This window comes from Silurus aristotelis, assembly GCF_946808225.1.
Source record: "Silurus aristotelis genome assembly, chromosome: 17".
NCBI lineage: Eukaryota > Metazoa > Chordata > Actinopteri > Siluriformes > Siluridae > Silurus > Silurus aristotelis.
The window spans coordinates 23,681,978-23,704,635 of record NC_139590.1 but is presented as its reverse complement, the minus strand read 5'-3'; the positions used below and the strand labels follow the sequence as shown (position 1 = coordinate 23,704,635).

At 41.4% G+C, this 22,658-nt stretch overlaps 1 protein-coding gene across 4 annotated transcripts; it reads left to right on the top strand.

Annotated features, from left to right (window-relative positions):
- Positions 1-496: 496 nt before the first annotated feature.
- Positions 497-22,492, top strand: usp7 (ubiquitin specific peptidase 7 (herpes virus-associated)). 4 transcript variants are annotated; one of them, XM_083566477.1, is made up of 31 exons: positions 497-1,596; positions 4,171-4,272; positions 8,252-8,450; positions 9,318-9,456; positions 9,550-9,638; positions 9,728-9,836; positions 10,429-10,559; positions 10,757-10,811; positions 10,889-10,969; positions 11,249-11,339; positions 11,491-11,573; positions 11,701-11,810; positions 12,482-12,638; positions 13,770-13,914; positions 14,215-14,345; positions 14,453-14,587; positions 15,330-15,431; positions 15,530-15,635; positions 15,740-15,832; positions 16,628-16,695; positions 16,771-16,871; positions 16,973-17,126; positions 17,560-17,627; positions 17,706-17,814; positions 18,235-18,312; positions 18,402-18,502; positions 18,780-18,879; positions 19,024-19,143; positions 19,326-19,397; positions 20,131-20,221; positions 20,838-22,492. In XM_083566477.1, exons 1-31 carry the CDS (start codon positions 1,515-1,517, stop codon positions 20,942-20,944), a joined length of 3,309 nt encoding a protein of 1,102 aa, XP_083422603.1. In that variant the 5' UTR covers positions 497-1,514; the 3' UTR covers positions 20,945-22,492. The 4 variants fall into 4 exon arrangements, with proteins under 4 accessions (XP_083422603.1, XP_083422602.1, XP_083422604.1 ...); XM_083566476.1 differs by having other exon boundaries at positions 524-1,596; positions 12,482-12,659; XM_083566478.1 differs by lacking the exon at positions 497-1,596 and adding an exon at positions 2,868-2,960 and having other exon boundaries at positions 12,482-12,659.
- The last annotated feature ends 166 nt before the right edge of the window (positions 22,493-22,658 follow it).

Genomic DNA, 22,658 nt, shown 5'->3' with positions numbered 1-22,658 from the left:
CAGAGTTCAGGAGCATTTCTACAATTCCAAAATCGAGAGGGAATATACTGTGTGTGTGTGTGTGTGTGTGTGTGTGTGTGTGTGCATCCATCCACCTTTCATCTCTCCATTTATCTATCTATTGAACAGGTGGAGCTCTGGTATATTTGGTTTCCTCACTATAACTGCATCCTATTGAAGATCATCACTTGTGGATCTTTGGAGACGGTGAGCTTCAGTTGCTTATGTTCCTGGAGTTAATTATTTATAGATGGATAGATAGATAGATAGATAGATAGATAGATAGATAGATAGATAGATAGATAGATAGATAGATAGATAGAACGAACTTTAATGTCATTACATAAGACAGGTACACAGCAACAAAATGCAAATAGTAGCAATTGTGCAAATTGACAAGTGCAGATAAATATGTAAGTAATATATGATGTTTCTGTGCTGGAGTTGATGATGTTCCTGGGCTGGAGTTGATGATGTTCCCAAATAGCTCTGCGTTCCTTAAACGAGTGACTCAGCAGAGGCGGGGAAAGAGCTCCCCCCTCCGAAGTGCACACTAGGTGTTTGAATGTGAAGGGCGTTTGGGACCGAGCCCGGGTGAGTGTTTAGCTCCCCTGTGCGGATGTGACATTTCATAGAGAACCGCGGCCGCCATTTTGAGTTTTAGGTCCTCGCTGCACATCAGGAACCGAACCAAACGGAGCGGTGTGTGAGAAAGAGGGTGAGGGAGACAGGGAAAGCCGCTCTTTCCTGTAACCGGGCTAATATTTAAATAATAACAGAATAAAAAGTGACCGGAGGAAGCGTTTGACGCAGAGGAGCCGTTAGCGGTCGGTCCTGTATGCGCTGTGCAGTCCCTTTTTGTCGTTGTGGACTGTTCTGAATGAGTGCGGGTTCACGGTAACGATCCAGTTTGAATGGATTGCATGTTTCTTCGCTCCCCCCTACACCAGGGACAACCGGAGGGGCACACGGACTGGAAATACGCCGAAGCAAGTTAGAACATTTTCACCCCCACCTCAGAGACTGTTTCTGCTCTAGTAACGTTTATGCTAGCTCGCGCTGACTAGCATCTCCGCTAAGCTAGCAGTGTTTGGTTTTTCCGTAGAAACGCTTTCGTTCCGAATTTGGGCCTTGTTTTTGTTATTGTGATCATTCAAAATATTATTGTTATAATTTTTTTTTTGAGAGAGATTTAAGGTCGCAATTCATTTACTCGAGAAAAAAAAAAAGAATAACCAAAAGGCGCCGAGATTGGGCGAATAGCGAGCAAGTACGTCCGCGTTTCTCTGCCTGCGCCCCCGCCGGCCTCTCTCGCTCAATCACCGGCGCCGACCTCAGGAAAGGCCGTGGTCGCGTCAGCGCAGGCCCGGCCCGACTCGCGCGGCCCCGACGTGCGCCCTCATTTTCCGTCTACCCGGAGCCCTTCCGCAACGGAACTCGAACCTGACAAGGGCGAGGGAAACCGAGACGATCACGACGAAGACATCAACCACCAGGACCGCGACACCGCAACCATGAACCATCACCAGAGCCAGCAGCAGCAACAGAAAGCCGGCGAGCAGCAGCTTAGCGAGCCCGAGGATATGGAAATGGAAGGTGCACAGAAAAAAACCCCTTTGCTTTTAATACGTTTCGTTTCAGGGTTTTATTGATAAAAAACCACGGGTGTGTTTACTCGGACAGAAACGCGTCCATCTGACTGTAAACATTACATTCTCGCGCTGTTAGCTTTCACGCTAGCGCCTGTGTTCACACCTGATTAGCGCGTTTTTACACAGACTTACTGAAAATAAGTAGAAATAATACATTAAAGCGGTATTATCTTTAATAACATGGTTGAATAGATTTATTGGGGTGGGTCATTTGACAGGCTTGTTTATTATATTAGTATAGCAGCGCATTAACCTGATGGATTCTGTACATCAGTATAGTAATCAATCACTTTATAGTCTAAAACAAACTGATGATAAAACATGTACACAGTGTATTTGTTTTGGCTCGATGTATATAAATCTAACCGTTTTTTTTTTTTTTTTTAAGCTAGCGCTAGCTATTAACAAGCGTGGTGCTAATCACAGCGAGAATGACCGCAGGGATCTGGATTTATACTCCGCTTTATTTTTATCCTCAGTAGACATTTTATTGAATTAAACTAAAGTCGTATGGGTTTTTTTTTTTTTTTAGAGACTTTAATGTGTTCAGTCAACGGTCCTTTAGAGAAATCCGTTTTTTCCGTCATAAACTGATGAATGAATGAGAAATGATCAACACTGAACGGTGAATCCGCACAAATTAAAGCGGTTTATTTTCAGCGGTTTATATCATTGTAATAAAATATTTTGTGTGAGAGTAAGGCAATATTGAACAGGTTAGCATTCTGTCAAGTTTTACAGGCTTTAATTAAAGCATTTAGATATTGTAAATGAATAAATAACAGAAGAAAAATAAATAACCCGTAATGAGAGACCAGTCCGTGGTTTTGCTCATATTATGTTAGCGGTGCTTTTTATTTTTATATATATAAATATTAAATTTGTTTTTGTCCCTTTCCATTTTTATATTCGCTTACTTTTATAAAAAAAAATATATTTTTTTTTATTATTATTTTATCGCCGCATAACAGTCTGACTAGCACACAAGGGGGAGTGTATCTGGCGTTTTTCATTCCAAGATGGCGGACTCTCGTTTCTCTCCACCCGTTCTCCGACACATCCCGCCCCCTTTCGTTTACGATTGGTTGCGCGGTATGGTGTTCCGCGCACCGATTGGATGAACGCGAGGGAACAGCCAGTTGTTGAGCGCGTAGGCGTGGATTTTGATTATTGCGGATGGGAGGGGAAAAAAAACAAGGGATTTTTTTTCCGGTTATCAATTAAAGCGACGCGAGGCCGCTCGACTCCGGTGCGTCCACGGGTTTTTAATGCGGCGGGGAGACGGCGCGGTATCCTAAGCCGTCCCCGGTATTATTCTGCCTAGGATTTGTTTGTGTGTATTATGTGATGAAGTAGTGTTGAGTAGCATAGTTAGGGATGAGGGTAAAATAATAACAGCAGTGATGTGCGTTCGGTAACGCGCGAGTCATGGCGGAGGTGGAGGGGGGAGGGGCAAGAGGGAGGTGAGGGGTTAAAGGGAGGATCAGCTCCGAAATGCATCAGCGATAACAATGTCACGCCGTGGTCTGCTTATAAGCGCTTTATAAGCGGATTGAATGGCGCGTGCGGGCGTGCCGCCGGAGATCAGGCTGACTGTAATGGCGAGGGCACTAGTTAGGTCGCGTGCTGTTGAAGCGCCATGTTTTAACGCGTGCAGCAGTTTTCATCCGCGTTTCCTCCCGATTCTTCATATTCACCAACAGCATCCTGGCTGTGTAGGGCATATGCCCCCATGCTTGAGTTGGGTGTTTCTCCAGGTTTAAACGCGTGCGATCATGTTTAATGTGCTCTGTACACGTGGGTTCAAATCCCATCCCTGTCGATTTACAGGTTTTATGAAGTCCATCACACCTTTTAGACTCTGCCCCTAAAGGGGAGCAAAAACTGCTGTAGGAAGGGGCAGCTCAGGCTTCAGGACTGATCAGAAGCTCAAATACCACCGCAATGGGCTCTTGAGCAAGGCTCTGAATTCTCACCTGCTGATTGAGAGAAATAGAAGTCTCTCTAGATGAGAGCGGTTGCCAGATAATGTAAATGTTCAAGAATAAACTTCTTGTATACACACACTCGATACACTCTGATCTGCTGAGTGTGTCGATTTGCTTTATTACAGATATCGACCACATGTGATGCTCGTTTACCCCACAGAGCTTTTAGATCCCGGATCCTGTTTGGCCAGAAGGTGCTGATTAGTTTTCCAAATGTGCTCCTCAGTAACATGGTTTCCAGTCATCTACTTGCATGTGTTATTAGTGTTGACAGAGGTTGGTGAAGGAGCAATTGGGTATAACTGAAGATACAGTACATAATAAGCGAATTTCTCTCCCAGATGTTAAGCATAGGTACAAACAGATCAAGAGTGCTCCAAGGATCATTAGTTTAGTGTGAACTTGAATGTTACTCATGGCTGAGTTTCTGCCTGTGCAGACACACTAAGATTAGACATGCTGTTTACTGTCAATATGATTCTATCCTGTATATGTTAACGTGCCCCCCCCCCCTTTTTTTTTTCTTCAAGCTGGGGACACGGATGATCCCCCAAGAATCCCTCCAAATCCAGTCATCAACGGGAATGTCGCAATGACAGACGGACACAACACAGAAGAAGACATGGAGGACGGTGAGTGCAGATGTAAAAAAAAAAAAAAAAAAAAAAACACACACGTTCTCATATTTCTCTTCTCATTGTAAAACCACCGTGGCATCCTCTAGCGATTACTGAGCAGTAGGTTCCCAAGTCATACGGTTCACGTGGCCATTTTTATTAAAAAAAAAAACCACAATGGTCAAAGTAAAGACCAGGTGGTGAATGTAGAGATGAACAGCTGGAACTTTCAGCTCTAAATATTTTCTCATATCTGGATTAAATTATGATTGTTCTCTGAAAAAATGTGATTTAAAAATAATTAAATGAGTTTTGAAAGCAGTCATTTTTAGTTTTCCTGTTTTATTTTGTAGAAACAAATGAACATAGATGGATTGTCTGGTCACAGATGCTCACTATGGTCCACCTCTAATTTTGGTGCATGGTCCTATACAGCATCCAGACGTGGAAATGAGTTTGTGATCGAAGTTTTTATAGCGTTGAAGCGTTAAATCATGATGGTCACATGAACAGGCTCTTTCACAGAGACTTTTCCAACATGAGAATCACATGCACTTGGAAAAAGGTATTGTGTGGTGCGCTGGTTATAGGATCCCTCCTCTTTGAGCCGCTGTAAATGAGGATCGTTTTAGCCGACTCAGAGCTCTATCCCTGTTTCACATCCTATTAGGTTTTAATTCAGTTTTTATCAAGTCTTTTTATTTTTTGTGGATTTGATTTAATCAGATATGGTTTAAATCAATCAGATATGATAGTACATTTAGTGTACAATGTTAAATGTAGGATTTTTTATTTTTTTTGGATGAGAGATGATGAATACGTGTATCGAAACAAATTGGTACCAGAGTGCATCATTAGATGCCTAATGGGAATTGAAAATAAATGACTTGGCTGTTTTGGAATATCAGTAGTTGGTGTGAACGTTGAGTGCGAATCCAATCGGAGCAGATCTTTGGAAAGTCTCACAAAATATATTACAATTAAAAACCTACTATGGTGTTTGCTGAGGCAAAGCAATCTGTCGTTTATTTGTGTTTTTGTGCCTGTAAGCTGACGAGTGTTTTATTTATTTATTTTTTTAATGTCGTACATCGTGCTTACAGGTTCAACAAAATGCCAGCTAGTTGTATGTCAGTGTTTAGGCTGTAAGTGTCCCAGGATCGTTAGACGAAACGAACAGTTGCTGGAACTTTGATTAGAGATTACCAAGAGGTGCTAATTGATATAAATATGAATATTTAATAATTAATAAATATAATATTTGCGCTCTCCGTGCATGTAAAAACAAACAGGACGTGGCGTCAGCGATTTAGCTGCTCCAGACGCAAGCTGGCAAAACTATTGTTATTGATGTTTGCAGATAGTTTAATTAATTAGTTGACCTCAAATTTTGTGCAAATTAAAAGCTTGTGTTCTCATCAGACAAGAATGTTTCCAATTGTTTCTGATAGTATTTTTTCTAGATGTATCGTCATTGATGTGTGAACAGTCAAAGACTTCAGAAGGAGCATTTCATTTCTAAGAACTCTGTTTATTTCTCACGGCCGCGTGATCACACTCGAGTAGATACGAGGCGGTTAATTGTTTGTCTGTAACATATGCATTTGTATACTTTATTAGAGAGCAAAACATAGTTCTCGACGTGGTTACGTTACTAAACCGCCAGTGATACACACAACACCCCAAAAATACTATTTTATGTATACAACACTGTACTGTATTAATATTTTATAATTAAAATCTCAACATCAACAAAAATGCATAAAGGCAAATTGTTTCCCCACGGGCGATTATTACTGTCGCACCACCCGCTAAACTCTGGAGCGTTCTGGACAGGTAAACACAGAAGACGCTGCAAAATGAAATGGAGTAACTGGGGGGAAAACAGCGAGGGGCGAGGAGAAGATTTAGACATGACTAAGTTTGGTATAATTTCAAACTAAAACATAAAAAATAATAATAATAAAACCACCGAACAGTGCGTTTACTCTAAGGTAATTTGAAATTGATGTTAATTTTTTGTATTAATGGTTATCCATAATCAGTGAGGAAAATAAGTATTTGAACACCCTGCTATTTTGCAAGTTCTCCCACTTAGAAATCATGGAGCCCTGTCCCATTTGCAGAAAAACACCCCCAAAGCATGATGCTACCACCCCCATGCTTCACAGTAGGGATGGTGTTCTTGGGATGGTACTCATCATTCTTCTTCCTCCAAACACGTTTAGTGGAATTATGACCCAAAAGTTCTATTTTGGTCTTATCTGACCACATGACTTTCTGCCATGACTCCTCTGGATCATCCAAATGGTCATTGGCAAACTTAAGACGTACCTGGACATGTGCTGGTTTAAGCAGGGGAACCTTCTGTGCCATGCATGATTTCAAACCATGACGTCTTACTGTATTACCAACAGTAACCTTGGAAACGGTGGTCCCAGCTCTTTTCAGGTCATTGACCAGCTCCTCCCGTGTAGTTCTGGGCTGATTTCTCACCTTCCTGAGGATCATTGAGACCCCACGAGGTGAGATCTTGCATGGAGCCCCAGTCCGAGGGAGATTGACAGTCATGTTTAGCTTCTTTCATTTTCCATGCTTTCTTTTTTCACCAAGCTGCTTGGCAATTTCCCCGTAGCCCTTTCCAGCCTTGTGGAGGTGTACAATTTTGTCTCTAGTGTCTTTGGACAGCTCTTTGGTCTTGGCCATGTTAGTAGTTGGATTCTTACTGATTGTATGGGGTGGACAGGTGTCTTTATGCAGCTAACGACCTCAAACAGGTGCATCTAATTTAGGATAATAAATGTAGTGGAGGTGGACATTTTAAAGGCAGACTAACAGGTCTTTGAGGGTCAGAATTCTAGCTGATAGACAGGTGTTCAAATACTTATTTGCAGCTGTATCATACAAATAAATAGTTTAAAAATCATATAGTGATTTCTGGATTTTTTTTTTTTTTTTAGATTGTCTCTCACAGTGGACATGCACCTACGATGACAATTTCAGACCCCTCCATGATTTCTAAGTGGGAGAACTTGCAAAAATAGCAGCGTGTTAAAATACTTATTTTCCTCACCGTATGTGTATTTGATTTTTGATATAATTTTGGCAATTAACTTCACAGATAATCTTGTGTGCAATTTCAGCAATAAAACTTTTACTTTCAATAAAAAAAAATTACTTGTTGATTTTAAGAGACCTGTCTTACTTTCTCTTATATATTTTGTAATGCTCTTTGATAAAGGAAAAGTGCTTCATATCCGAATAACTGGTCGAATACCCAATTACTAATATAATCAATAGCTGCAGCCCTACATTATTATTATTATTATTATTGGTATTATTATTATTTAAAAAAAATCAAAACATCAATGACTCAAAACATTTCAAACAAAGACATGGGCAATTTGGGCAGCTGTTCGTTGAGTGCCTGTAGAATAGGAAGTGTCCCTATGTAAAGTCAATCTTGTCCATATAGGGTTTTTTAGGGAGTCTGAAATAACAGGAACCTGTGGGAGAATGTTTTACAAAGATGATTGAGCAGCTTAGATAACGTGTAGCGTGTAAGAGTGAACACCCAGAACGTATGATGTAAATAACGAAGTAATGTAACGTGATCTAAATGGTTTGTAACTCTTTAAATGCCCTGTAGTTTATTTAGGTACTCTTTTTGTTGTTGTTGTTGCTAATAATCGATACAAATAGATGCACAATGTTTGTCCTGGGCTACCTGATGGTCCATACATGCAACAGGAGGTGTGTTTATTACGATTTCTCTTTGTCCTAAAGATTTAACGAAGTCTAAATATAGAAACCCCCTCACATCAGAGCACTTAGTGTCGGTGTTGGGTGTCTCCTTTCTGTTTCTGACACTTTATAGCGCTGTATATTTTGTTTATAAATAAACTTGGATAAAGCTCACACTCCGCAGATGGAAGGGACGCCTCCTGACTGAGCGTTTGTGACGTCCTCTAACGCTGTACTCAAAACTCCACAGATACGAGCTGGCGTTCCGAGGCCACCTTCCGCTTCGTGGTGGAGCGCTTCAGCCGGCTGAGCGAGTCGGTGCTCAGCCCGTCGTGCTTTGTGAGGAACCTGCCGTGGAAGATCATGGTCATGCCTCGTTTTTACCCCGACCGGCCTCACCAGAAGAGCGTCGGCTTTTTCCTGCAGTGCAACGCAGAGTCCGACTCCACGTAAGTCCTCGCCGGGTCTCACGTTTCTCGTTTGCGGCTCGTACAAAGCCGTCGGTTGTTTTTATTTATTTTGCCTTGGCCGTGTTTTGCTGACGCTCGGCACACTTCTCTTTGGCAATTTCGGAGCATGCTGGCAGCGTGTCAGTGCTGCTGACGCTGAAACTTTCCTGCTCGTCTCGGCATTAAAGCGCTGTATCAGGAGCTGGATCAAATCTAGTCTGGGAGCTGAATAGTCAGAAAGAAAAAAGCTTGGGACTGCTGTTGAAATATGCAGATTTTGGGAATAATGTACAGTCAGGACGTTAAAGTTAGGGATTAACTGGAATATATTGGGAGGTTACAAAATTGCAGGTTAGCCTGTAAAGGGGAACTGAAATGGAGAAAAAAAAAAAAAACATTCTTTCCTGCACATTCATCAATTGCATGCACACGGGAGGCCACACCCCCTACATGCACTGTGCATTCCTCGATAACATACATCATTTCTCGAATCCCACACATCAAAAAATTCATCTTGACGAGTATTTATGCAAATTACATAAATTAGTTTGGAACCTCCTTGTGATGTGTGTAAGCGATTGTGCAACAAAATGTTACAATTGAAGTAAAAAATTATTTACTGTATACTGTAATACTGTATTAGTTTGCAAGTATGTCCATTTCCCATTGAAAGTTTCTGTAAATTTACCAGAAATTGTTCTCTTGTTTGCTGCTCCAGTGATGATTAGTGATGCGTTCTGATTCGCAGATTTAAAAGGATTTTTCCCGTGACGACTTTGCATTCTGGCTTTGTCCTGCTTCTCAAAAAGGGATTTACTTCATCAGAACACCTTTGCAGTTATGTTTTGCGTTTCTCCTCGCTCTCAGGTCATGGTCGTGTCACGCTCAAGCAATGCTGAAGATCATCAACTACAAGGACGACGAGAAGTCGTTCAGCCGGCGCATCAGCCACCTGTTCTTCCACAAAGAAAACGACTGGGGTTTCTCCAACTTCATGTCATGGAGCGTGAGTGACACTGATTTATATCGAGATTTTTTAATGATTTTTCTTTTTGATTTGTCGAGCCTCTGTTCTTACTTAGGGGTGTGTGTTTTTCAGGACGTTACTGACCCGGAGAGAGGCTTTGTGGAAGATGATAAGGTCACGTTCGAGGTTTCTGTCCAGGCCGATGCTCCTCATGGTGTAGCGTGAGTAACGCCCGGCGATACACAGCCGACGTTTCAGATATATTTATTAAACGGTAAATTAAAGAGATTTTGTAAAATTCTGTGTATAGATGGGATTCAAAGAAGCATACAGGATATGTAGGATTAAAGAACCAAGGAGCCACATGCTACATGAACAGTCTGCTGCAAACGCTCTTCTTCACCAACCAGCTCAGACGGGTAACAAACCAACCATTCTTTACATCTCTCCTTTACATGTCCTGAGTGAACTATATAGCTTTGAGGCGCAGGTGGTCATATACTACTAGAATACCAGAGACATATAATAAAAGCATTAAGCCTCTGATCAGAGATCTTTGCGCATCTTGTTTTTGATATAGTTTTAATATATTAATTTAGTCAATGCTTATTTGTTGAGATCTCACTTCCTGTTTGGTGATTTATGTATTTATTAGTTTTTCCCCTGTGTGTGTGGACCATTTAGCAAAAAAAATCCCAGCGGTTTTGTTTAGTTGTTTTTTGTTTTGTTTTGTTTTTCCTTCCTCCTCTCTGGGTTCTCTATTGCTAGACTAGATTTGTAATAAAAACAAAAACACAATCACAGGAAAGTGAAATCCTAATTGCATTTTTATTGCCACTATTGGGAAGTTTTTTAATTAGATGAAATTTTTTTTGGCCTAATTAGTTTTTTTTATTTGTGCATGACTATTGGTGCCTCCTGGTCTTAACCTTTCATTTATACTCCACCTATAAGTAAAGATCGTTCCCTACGTTAAGTTATCGTTTATATAAAGGGTTTGTTCACTCCTAGGCGGTCTACATGATGCCCACAGAGGGTGACGACTCCTCCAAAAGTGTTCCCCTGGCACTGCAGAGGGTCTTCTACGAGCTCCAGCACAGCGATAAACCTGTCGGCACAAAGAAACTGACCAAGTCTTTCGGGTATGTGAACAGGAGACAAATAGAATTAAATTCTAGACTTAGTACTGTATGTACTGAGTTCAGCTACAGTCAATTATATAAAACATAATACCGTTATGATTGTTGACTTGGTTTTAAGGGTTATATTGAGTGCTTTCATTCAATATGAGCATCCATGATCGTTTTCCCTACATACTATGTGTGTGTGTGTTGGTCAGGTGGGAGACATTGGACAGTTTTATGCAGCATGATGTCCAGGAGCTGTGCAGGGTGGTGAGTTTAAAGTAGAAATATTCTCACTCGTAACTCATCCAAATGCAAACGAGACCTAATCCTAGTCTTTTTTCCAGCTCCTGGACAACGTTGAGAACAAGATGAAGGGCACATGCGTGGAAGGAACCATCCCGAAGCTCTTCAGAGGAAAGATGGTGGTAAGCTGGCTCACCTTTTTAGTGCAACTATAATAAGTGTTACACGTGCTGCACTAACTTTCATTACTATAACTGTTCTGTGTCCTGTTTTCACTGCTGCTACATATTTCATATAATTAAATAAATAAAATTAAAGATTATCTAAAAGATTGAATCTAAAAGCAGCTGCAACCAAACAATTTCCCTAGTATTCTGTTATTTTTCCTGTGCGTGTGTCTGTGTGCGCAATAGTTTTTCGTTTTTGTTTTTTATTCACTGAGATTGGTGTTTGATTTGCAGTCGTACATCCAGTGTAAGCACGTGGATTATAGATCTGAGCGAATAGAGGATTACTACGACATCCAGCTCAGCATAAAGGGAAAGAAAAACAGTGAGTTCTCTTTATTTGGTTTTATAATACTGGTGTATTGCAGTTTAATATTGTGATTTCCTTATTGTTGTGTCATGAACACATGATTATTTCCATAGGTGATAAATAACCACATCTCTTCTGATGGTTTTTTTTTTCTCCCCACCCGCAGTTTTTGAGTCATTTAAAGACTACGTGGCAGTGGAGCAACTCGACGGGGATAACAAGTACGATGCGGGGGAGCATGGCCTACAGGTGCACATCCCTCTCTTTCTTTTCTCTTTACGATTTGCAATTAAACCGCCCACACGCGCTCTCACTCTGTCGCTCGGCTCATTATGATTCTGACTTCTGGTGTGTTGTTGTTTTTTTTTCCCCCCAGGAAGCTGAGAAGGGAGTGAAATTCCTCACTTTTCCTCCCATCCTGCACTTACAGCTGATGAGGTTTATGTACGACCCGCAAACAGACCAAAATATAAAAATAAACGACAGGTAAGAACACTGGAATAGCGCTTCATTGTAACGTTGATAACACGCGCACACACACTTGTGGTCACTACACTGATGACTTGCACTGAGTGGAGTCAGACAGGGTTACGTAGTCCAGATGGCAGCTGCAGACTAATGAACATCAGTCATAGTGGAACGATATTTGGACTTGATCTTCATTTTGTGCGGGGGTGAGGGGGGGGGGGGGGGGACACACACGTACACGGCAGATGCAGAAAATTTCCAGGAACTTTTTATAGGAACTTAATCTGAGAAATATTCCAAATCGGAAGCTTACCAGGAATTTATATAAACTGACATGCACGCATACTAATACAGATACTGGCCTTGCAGTAAATGTGCTGTGTGCATGTGATGGAATGTGCAGGGTAAAAATTCAACTGCAATTGCATTCGATCTGGTTGTTTTAACTGAGATTATCCTGCAAGATTTCTACATTATAGGCAATCCTGCAATTTTGTAAACTCCCAGATAATTCCCATGGAAAGTTTTGTAAACTTAAAAAAAGAGCTCCAAATAACCCCACGAGTGACTCATCAAAACAGCAATCCATGACTCTGAAGTTCGCAGCTGCTGTAATCTCTGTTCTCTGCTTATGAAAGTCCAGGTGTGTGTGTGTGTGTGTGTGTTGATTATTACTCTCACGTCCTCAGGTTCGAATTTCCTGACCAGTTACCTCTGGACGAGTTCCTCCAGAAGCCGGATGTCAAGGACCCAGCCAACTACATCCTCCACGCCGTGTTGGTGCACAGCGGAGACAACCACGGCGGTCACTACGTCGTCTATCTCAACCCCAAAGGAGACGGCAAAGTGAGTGTCACGGAGCCAATAGTGAGGACCATTTCCTTATTTTTGGGTGGGGGGGGTTTAATTATGGATGAACATATTCACGCCTAAGACAGGTGTCTGTCTGAAACTCGCCACTCAGGTAGTTTTTATTCCTCTTATACCGCAGCAGCTGGCAGTGATTTACGATTTCACGTGCTAGGGCCGTCCGTTACCATAGAAACGCTAAAGCGTTAGAACGTTAATGTAAACAAAGAATTTTGAATTCTACATTGCTGCGGTATAACGACAATCACAAAACATCGGTTATATTAACGCATTGACGAAGACATTGAAACTTCATGTTTAGTTTTACAGACTCGCATCTGTCTAAAGTCTCTATGTTCATCTATAGTTCTGTTGGTTGTATTTGCTGCATGATTCATCAATACTTTGCCTGGCCTGGAATTTTGACCCTGTTTGGCCTCGAATAGCTACTAATACATGAGTCCATGTGATTTGGTGTCCATATTTTATATATTTTCACAGCTGATGATAAGTGTGATGTTGCGGTGTTATTTAGTACGTGCTCAATAACAACCAGATCTACATCAGTGCAAGCATGAAGTAAATAAGCTTTTTAGACATCAGTCAAATGAATGATTTTAATAGAACAGTGATCTTGTGATCCTTTTCTTGCTGCTTTTAACATTGGGATTAGTGACAAGGCAGTATATTTTTAAATATTTTTACGAACTAAAATCAACCCTGAAGCCGTGTATTAAAAGCCGAGATCTGTAACACTGCTGTAAATTAAAAGAATAGCAGATGTAGCAATCGGTTTTAATTTAATTACTTATTTATCCAAAATATCCGCATAAATGATCACAATGTTGCTCGGCTCTATCTTAGTGTTTACCATTAACGAATCTTGGAGGCTCTTCCCTTCTGTGGATCCCAATATCATTGTTTTATTAGATGGTTTTTCATACTGTAATTTATCAATCCAAATGAATCCTATACTGTTTCTTTAACAATGATCCTGGACCCTCATGCTGTTGAGATTTTCTTGGGTTTTTTTGTAGTGTAATGTAACATTTGTATAAAATGTGGATTGTGTGCGCGTGTTAAGAACACAAACCGGCGTGAATTCATTTGTTTCCCCCTTAAAACCAGTGGTGCAAGTTCGACGACGATGTCGTTTCCCGATGCACTAAAGAAGAGGCCATCGAGCACAACTACGGCGGCCATGACGACGACCTCTCCGTGCGCCACTGCACCAACGCCTACATGCTGGTCTACATCAGAGAGTCGAAGCTCAGTATGAGTGTTTCATTTCTAACGTTTCTCTCTAAACGAACTGAAACCTGCTCTTTTTGTGTGCAAGTAGTAGTGAAGGAGACATAATGCCTCTAAATGATTTTAGAGTTCTGGACACTGCAGATTAGATTAATTACTGACGTTTTGAGACAGCTTAGAGTTGCTTGTAGTTCATGTAGTGGCCAGCAGAGGGCTGATTTGAACATAAACACCAGTTCTTTAATTAGATTGATATAATGTCATGTGCAATGTCATGATGGTCTCATGCTGTCATGGAGATTTATGAGCTGTGTATGTGTAGGTGAGGTTCTGCAGCCGGTTACAGACATAGACATCCCTCAGCAGCTGGTGGAGAGACTGCAGGAGGAGAAGCGTGTGGAGGCACAGAAACGGAAGGAGCGTCAGGAAGCTCATCTCTACATGCAAGTGCAGGTAAGAACACTGTGATTTTTCTCAGTGATAAAGTTGAGCTCTGTTCAGGTAGAGTGTATGTGCAGGTTCTCTAAGGTATGTTTGTGTGTGTTATTTTTTTTAAAAAGATGGTGACCGAGGACCAATTTTGCGGCCACCAGGGCAACGACATGTACGACGAAGAGAAAGTCAAGTACACGGTGTTTAAAGTGCTAAAGAGCTCCACCCTGGCAGAGTTTGTGCAGAACCTCTCTCAGACCATGGTGAGCTTCACAGCGCACGCCTCGGCACACCACTCGACACACTCTTCAGTCCTGACAGTGGTACACGCTGTGCCCTTTAGAGCTCCTGGAGTCGCTCAGTACAAAGACTTTTTTTGATCCTGTAAGAAAATCCCGCTTTGCTAAAGCAGCCAAGAATACCAAGCTTCGTTTCCTGACAGTGTCTAGTACAGAAAGAACAGAATTAATGCTCTGTTGAGCTTTATTCCGACCAGTTTTCCTTCTCTCATAAAATTAATTCCACAAAGCGCCGGTGTGGGTGCAGGTTTTCATCCCAACCAATGAAGGGTCACATCATTAGATTTAAACGGGGTGGAATTTGGTTGGAATGAAAACCTGCACCAGGTCCAAGTCTTACATTTGCTGTTCTAGGTCTTAAGGTCTTATGTCTTGATACCAAAAAGTACATTTACGATTTCATTCTTTGTTGTCTTAAGGTCTTAAAAACCCTGTGCACCCACACCGGTCCTTTTGTGGAAAACGATTAGACACCCCTGGTCTAATCGCTAATGCTGAAACCTCTCAATAACTCGGTCAGTTGTAGGTTAACCAGCAGCAGGGCAAGTAGGCGTTCCTAAATTCATATTCATAAAGAAGATTGTGATGTTTCTAGGTCCCTTTACTTTTTTCAATCATACTCCTTTTGCACAGAGCAGATAAGAATCTCCTTTCTCTGTACTCTACTCAACTCAGTGGTGGTTAATATCCTATGGATTGTGTGCAGGGTTTCCCACAGGACCAGATGCGGCTGTGGCCCATGCAGGCCAGGAGCAATGGCACCAAGAGGCCGGCCATGTTGGACTACGAGGCAGACTGCAACAAGTCTGTAAGTGATGAGCAAAACCCACAGACATAATTCACGATCCTGCTGCTTCTACACTTCCATATCATGTCTGAGACACTTTGCTCTGCTTCGCCCACTAGATGATTGACTTGAGTGATAACGAGAATCCCTGGACAATATTTTTGGAAACGGTAGATCCAGAAATGGCATCCAGCGGTGCGACGTTGCCCAAGTTCGACAAAGACCGTGAGTGGTGTAAATGCATCGCACGTGTACATCTCATCGGCTGGATTTTTTTTTTCCCTCTTGACGTTCCGGTTCATCATTCTTTAACTTCCTTTCGTTTTCAGATGATGTCATGTTGTTCTTGAAGATGTACGACCCAAAAACCAGAAGCTTAAATTATTGTGGACATATCTACACACCTATATCCTGTAAAATACGTAAGTCACTTCAACCGAACTTCCGCTGGGTGAAGATGAGGGTTGCAAAAGGGGCGGGAAATTTTTCGGGAATTTTAGCTGGGACTTCATCTGGAAAAAATTTGGAAATTTACCAGGAATTCATGGGAAGTAATTAGAAATTTGGGGACATTTAGATCAACTGTATCATATAACAAATATAAACATTTAGATTGGCTAAAAACTGACGAATGCAAACTAATGTACTAATAGTAACTAATCTAATTTTTGGACTGATTCAATTCCAAGTAGAAGTTAGATATTTGCTAATATATATATCACAATATTACTGGATTGTTCTGTATTTTTGATCAAATAAACGCATACTTCTTTGAAAAACATTCATGGCCGAACTTGTAATCAGTATTGTTGCTCTGTATGAGAACAGAAAGCTGGCAGGCAGAAGGTAAATGAAAGAGCTTTACAGCTAGACTCATAAATTGTCAATAAAATAGTGCTAACTTGCATTTAGCACGTCTTATTTATTGGGTTGTTTACGTATAAACACAGTTTAGTATTTGCTAGTTATACTTTAATACCATATATAAAATATATTTACCCAACTTAAATCAAAACGTACCTGCATGGATGTAATCTTGAGACTCAAACTCAGAACTCTGGCTTTAATATTCCTGTGGCCCTGCAGTAAGTGTGCTGTGTGCATGTGATTGATTAAACGTGCAAAGGTAGAAATTAAACTGCATTTTAAAGTTCCCTGTTTTAGGCTAACCTGATATTTTGTACATTTATTCCCATATTTCCCTCTCCCCTGATCAGGAGACTTGCTGCCCGTCATGTGTGAAAGAGCAGGGTTTCAGCAGGGAACTAGTCTTCTCCTCTATGAGGTACGTTCTCTCCGTTCTCTCCGTCGTTCAGTATAGTTTTTTTGCTAACGTGTTCGTCTTTGATGGTCTCGACAGGAAGTTAAACCGAATTTAACAGAGCGGATACAGGACTTTGATGTCTCCTTGGATAAAGCTCTGGACGAGCTCATGGACGGAGACATAATCGTGTTCCAGAAGTACGCCTTCTTTCCTCAGTTCGCTTCCATGGCTTCAGTTGAGTTCATCAGTGGAATAAAATAACGTTTCTAAATGACCCTTCCTGTTTTCCGTCTAACAGGGACGACCCAGACAACGAGACCAGTGAGCTGCCAACGGCAAAAGACTACTTTAGAGACTTGTACCACCGCGTCGACGTCATCTTCTGCGACAAAACCATCCACAACGACCCGGGCTTCGTCGTTACACTATCCAACAGAATGAACTACTTCCAGGTTCGCCGTGTTAAAATTAACTGACCTTGACTGTGTGACAATGGGAATATAAATAGATTGTGTGTGTGTGTGTGTGTGTGTGTGTGTGTGTGGTCGTGTTTAAGCACCAAATTCATTGTTTGAAGCAGCTGATAATTTAATGCCATACGGGTCATTGGTTCTATTCTGCAGTTAATTATGAATAAAAATACCCACGCTTTCTTTACTGACCCAGATTACAGAAGCCACACCCAACTTTTACTGGCCACGCCTCCTTCACGAGTCATTCTTTCTTCTAATTCAGTTTTCACCACATAAATGAACTTTTCAGAGCAATATTAATATCTTATGCACATGTTTTTATTTACTTTGCCCAATAATAAATAGACTAACATAACAAGGGAATATATAAAGCCTCCACCTGAACAATTAATTTATTTTTTCATATTTGTAGGTGGCGAAGACTGTTGCACAGAGGTTAAACACTGACCCCATGCTACTACAGTTCTTCAAGTCACAGGGGTAAGTTTGTTCAACTTAATATGACCAAAGACAGCAATCAATTGCTTATTATTTATAGCAGCTGGATTTTCCCTCCAGGTATAGAGACGGCCCGGGAAACCCACTCAGGCACAACTACGAAGGAACTCTCCGAGACCTGCTGCAGTTCTTCAAACCACGGCAGCCCAAGAAGCTCTACTATCAACAGGTAAGACATCTGAGGCCACGTCTACACTAATCCACATCAAATTACCATCTACAAATGCTCCACACTTGCGCTTGCCAAAAGCTTCTCGTCTGCACTGAACCGTCCGAAAACGCTCACGTGCCCGTAACGCGCGGGAGCAAGCAAAACAGAAAACACGCTTCAACCTGCGCCTTTTCCTCCTGTTAGCTATTTGAGAGCGTTTTCAAATAGCGCAGGTTTTGACAATTGAAAACGCGTCTCGGTGGGGATGGAAGGCCATAACGGAGGGAGAAATATGCGTGAATAAACATTAAATGATGAACACCATGTTCGCTCACACTTCTGCATAGAGTGACATGTTGAACACAGGAACCTGAGCCCCACCATGCAAGTTCAGCGCCGGTCCTCTGATTAATTCATGTCTCTTCTCGCCTCTCACAGCTCAAGATGAAGATCACAGACTTTGAAAACCGGAGGAGTTTCAAATCCATATGGCTCAACAGTCAGTTTCGGGAGGAGGTACAGCGAGTTCCTCAAGGAGCTTTTTTTGTATTTAGATGTATAATTTGTACGTCTGAGCTGTTCCTGACTTTGCCTCTGTTCTCCAGGAGATCACACTATACCCAGACAAGCATGGCTGTGTTCGAGACCTTCTCGAGGAATGTAAAAAGGCAGTGGAGCTCTCAGACAAAGGATCAGAGAAGCTCAGGTATAAACCGCTACTCGTGTGTGTGTGTGTGTGTGTGTGTGTGTGTGTGTGTGTGTGTGTGTGTTCCAGGTTTAATTTTATTTGGTTCTGTCTTTATCCCTGTGGAAGGCTTGGGCGAAACATCTTAATAAACAAATAATAAATAGAAAGATTGACGTTTTACGTTTTGTTTCACTCCTTCTCATCGCTGTTGCTGCTTTTATATACGGCTTAAATGAAACCTAATTTTTTTTTCTCTCTCTCCCTCTCCCTCTCTCTCTCTCCCTCCTACCTGCAGGCTGTTAGAAATCGTAAGCTACAAAATTATTGGGGTTCACCAGGAGGACGAACTGCTAGAATGTCTATCTCCCGCGGCCAGTCGGACGTTCAGAATAGAGGTGAGATCTCATTTGCTCCGCTTCCCTCAGAACTTTGCTTTATTTCGTAAATCCAGATTCATTCCCTTATTAAAAAAAATTATTAAATAGTGTTGCGAAAGTCCAGGTGTGTATTTTATACTTTTGTGTGCGTGTGTCACTTAGGAAATCCCTCTGGACCAGGTCGACCTGGATAAGGAGAACGAGATGCTGATTCCAGTTGCACATTTCCACAAGGAGGTCTTCGGGACTTTCGGAATTCCGTTCTTGCTTAAGATTCGTCAGGTGCGTTTGGTCGCTTTGGGGCTGATTTGACGATTTAGAATTTTTGCTCCACCTCCACCCACCGAGCTTCCCCCCCCCCCCCCCCCCCAATGTTTAGTTCTCACGAGCATTGAAACACAGTTGTGTGTTTTCGAGATGTTAATGAGCATTAAACACCAAGTCTCTGTGTGCTGTTTTTTCAGGCCGAGCCTTTCAGAGAGGTGATGAAGAGGATCCAGAGCATGCTGGATATCCAGGAGAAAGAGTTTGAAAAGGTAAATGACCAATGGTGCTACAAATTTTATATATATATTTATAATATCTATCCCAATTGAGATAAATAACACTACTTATCTCTGCATTATGGCATCTGTTAGTGGGTGGATATATTTACTAGGCAGCATGTGAACATTTTGACCTCAAAGTAAATGCATTAGAAGCAGGAAAAATGTGAAAGCTAGACGGAGCATCTCCAAAACTGCAGCTCTTGTGGGCTGTTCCTGGTCTGCAGTGGTCAGAAACTATCAAAAGTGCTCCAAGGAAGGGACAGGGTCGTGGGCGGCCAAAGGCTCATTGATGCACGTGGGGAGCGAAGGCTGGTCCGTGTGGTCCGATCCAACAGACGAGCTCCTGTAGCTTAAATTGTTGAAGTTAATGTTCTTGATCGACGGGTCACGACTGTTTAAGCAGCTAAAAGGGGACCAACACAATATTAGGCAGGTGGTCATAATGTTATGACTGACCGGTGTGTATAGCCATTGTCTGATTGGGAGTCAGGGTGATGTAAACACAAGGTGTAGATTATAAAATGTAAAACACTGTACAGAGCGATTATGTGTCTCTTTGTTTCTGTGCGGAGAACACGCTCACACGGCGTTCTGTATTTCCACCATGTTTCAGCCCTGTTTGGTCCGGCGTTGTTTACTTTCAGAGCTCTTGTAATTAATCAATGTGCAGCTTGTAATGCTTTTGTTCATTTTTTTGATCTCACTTTATTGCCCTGTATAGTTTAAGTTTGCGATCGTGATGATGGGCCGGCACCAGTACATCAACGAGGACGACTACGAAGTGAACCTGAAGGACTTCGAGCCACAGCCGGGTATGTTCCTTTACGCTCCGTAACACTTCAGAACCGAGCTGTGCGGAATTGTATTAATTTTGTTGTTGAAGATAACGAGACGATATTTTGAGTATTATTGCGCCTGGTACCTTAAGGACTACCGTGGACAGCTGACTCCTAAAATTGATTTGTTTTCAATAAGTTAGATGATGATTTTTTACAGACTTTTTTCTTTTCTTTTATAAAGCTCGTTTTTCTACAAGCGTGCATCGTCTTTTGAGTAAAATTCTTACAATTAATCAGGCAATAGAATAATAAGACTTGTTAGCTGTTACCAAGCAACAGAAATGAGTATTATAATATTAATATAATGTATGTTGTATATAATACTTTTTAATAGATGATTCTTGGAGGGGAAACAATTTTATCATTCTAAATGCATTTTAATAGGCTGAATCGTGCACGAGTCTAATCTACTAGACGTAATGTTTGCGCACATCGCTGTAACAGGAAATGAATTAACCACCCAGTCCTTCACTGTTCAAACTAGAAATAGAACACGCTAGTTACATATTAAGTCTAAGAACCATTTGGATCACTTGATCACGTGTTTCAGAAGGTTTCATGTTCGTTTTTTTTTTTCCCTCTTCCGCAGGAAACATGTCCCACCCGAGACCTTGGTTAGGGCTCGACCACTTCAACAAAGCGCCGAAGCGAGGCCGCTACACATACCTGGAGAAGGCTATCAAGATTCACAACTGACGCGCTGTCTCTCTCTTCGCCCTAACCAACCCTTATTAAAGACTCTAACCAGAAGTTGTGTGTGTGTGTGTGTGTGTGTGTGTGTGTGTGTGTGCGCACCACTTTTTACCACCTGCCCTGCGGTTACACAGAACCCTGCCGATGAAGTCTTCAGCAAACCAGAGTTCCTACTCATCAGTTTTCTTTATTCTTTTTCTTCCCCCGCCCCTTCCTTTAGAAGCTCTCTGTCGCTTTCCTGTGTTTTGTCGGGAGAATGAATTGAATTTTAACAAACGGGGGAACAGTATGAACTTTCTAGACAGGTTTTTTTGTTTTGTTTTTTCTCTTCGTTTTTTTTCTTCTTGGGTTTTGTTTTCTTTTAAAAAATTTTGGTTTTAAAGAATTGTTACGGCAGGAAATCTGCTGTGTGTGTGTAGTGATGGAGGGAGGAGGACGGTAAAAAAAAAATAAGTTTGCGAACGCATGGATGTCGAGGATATTTAACCAAAAAGGACACCGCTGATGGCTGAAGCTTACTCAGATGCAGTTCCGTGTTTTCTCGTCCCTTAGCGCAAAGCTAGGATTTTGTTTTGTTTTGTTCTCCCCCTTTCCATGTTTACACAATTTTCGCTTAGTTCGGTTAAGAATTCAGTCGTCTCTTTCATGGGGGAAAAAAAAAACACTTGTATGCTAAAAATAAAGATCCACGGCATTGTTTTAAAAACAAACAACAAACGAAATGAATCGTCTGTACTTCATTTTGCATGTTGGCACTTAATACTGAAGGTTTTACATTTCTCCACAGCGCTAAATGTAATCTTTGGTCGTGTTTTGGCCCCGAGGCCCCCCGTGTGTTCCTTTTCTCTTTCTCTCCCTCAGCACACCTTCTTACGCTTCTCTATCTCTCTCTCTTACTTACTTTCTTTCTCTCTCTTACTTTCTCTCTGGTTTTTGTTCCTCTCTCGTTTTTGCCGTGGGATCGGAGCCGGCGTTGCTCCACATTCGTCCTTCGTTAGCAGGAGGCTGCAGACTTTCGCTAGACTGGTTCAGGATGTAGAGAAACCAGCATAAAAAAAGAAAAAAAAATTGTTGGGTTTTGTTTAGTTTTGTTCCTTTCTCACTTCTTTTTTTTTTTTGTTGTTGTTGTTGATGTTTCCTTCTAAGCACCGAAGGAGGCATGCTCCCGAGTGCATAGTCGGCTTTGTAAAGACAAACATTTAAAATTGTATATTTAAAAAGAAATGGACATGTAAAATTAAAGACACACTTTTGTTGGGTACAGATCGATCCAGATGTTCATATTCATTGTGTAGTTTTATTTTGGACACCGTTTCGTTTTATTCAAATTTATTTTTTTTCCTCAACTTAATTGCTCCAGTTTATTTTAAGTGCAGATGCGAATCACATTTTTTTGAGTCCAATTCCCAGACCCCCCTCCAACTCCCCTCCCTTCCACCCCGTGTCCAATTCCTCCGTGTAGCAGCAGTGTACAACAATTATTCCTGTATATTGCCTTTTTGCTGAAAAATGTATGTTGAATAAAATTTTCTATAAAAGCTTTTGCGCTTACTGATGGACCCTGATTGGCTCTGATTCGGCTGCTGCATGATTGTACAAAATAATCAATTTCTATTCAAATTTCTATTCTATCCCTGTTGATCATTTTCTACATTGGAACGAGTGTGTTCAGTGTACCCAGTGTGCAAATCAACATCAGTGTGAGTGGCAACGTCTG

Coding starts and splice junctions, on each gene's coding strand:
- usp7 (XM_083566476.1), top strand. CDS start 1,515: ATGAACCATCACCAGAGCCAGCAGCAGCAACAGAAAGCCGGCGAGCAG. Junction 8,451..9,317: donor AACGCAGAGTCCGACTCCAC/GTAAGTCCTCGC, acceptor CCTCGCTCTCAG/GTCATGGTCGTGTCACGCTC. Junction 18,313..18,401: donor ACAGTCAGTTTCGGGAGGAG/GTACAGCGAGTT, acceptor TCTGTTCTCCAG/GAGATCACACTATACCCAGA.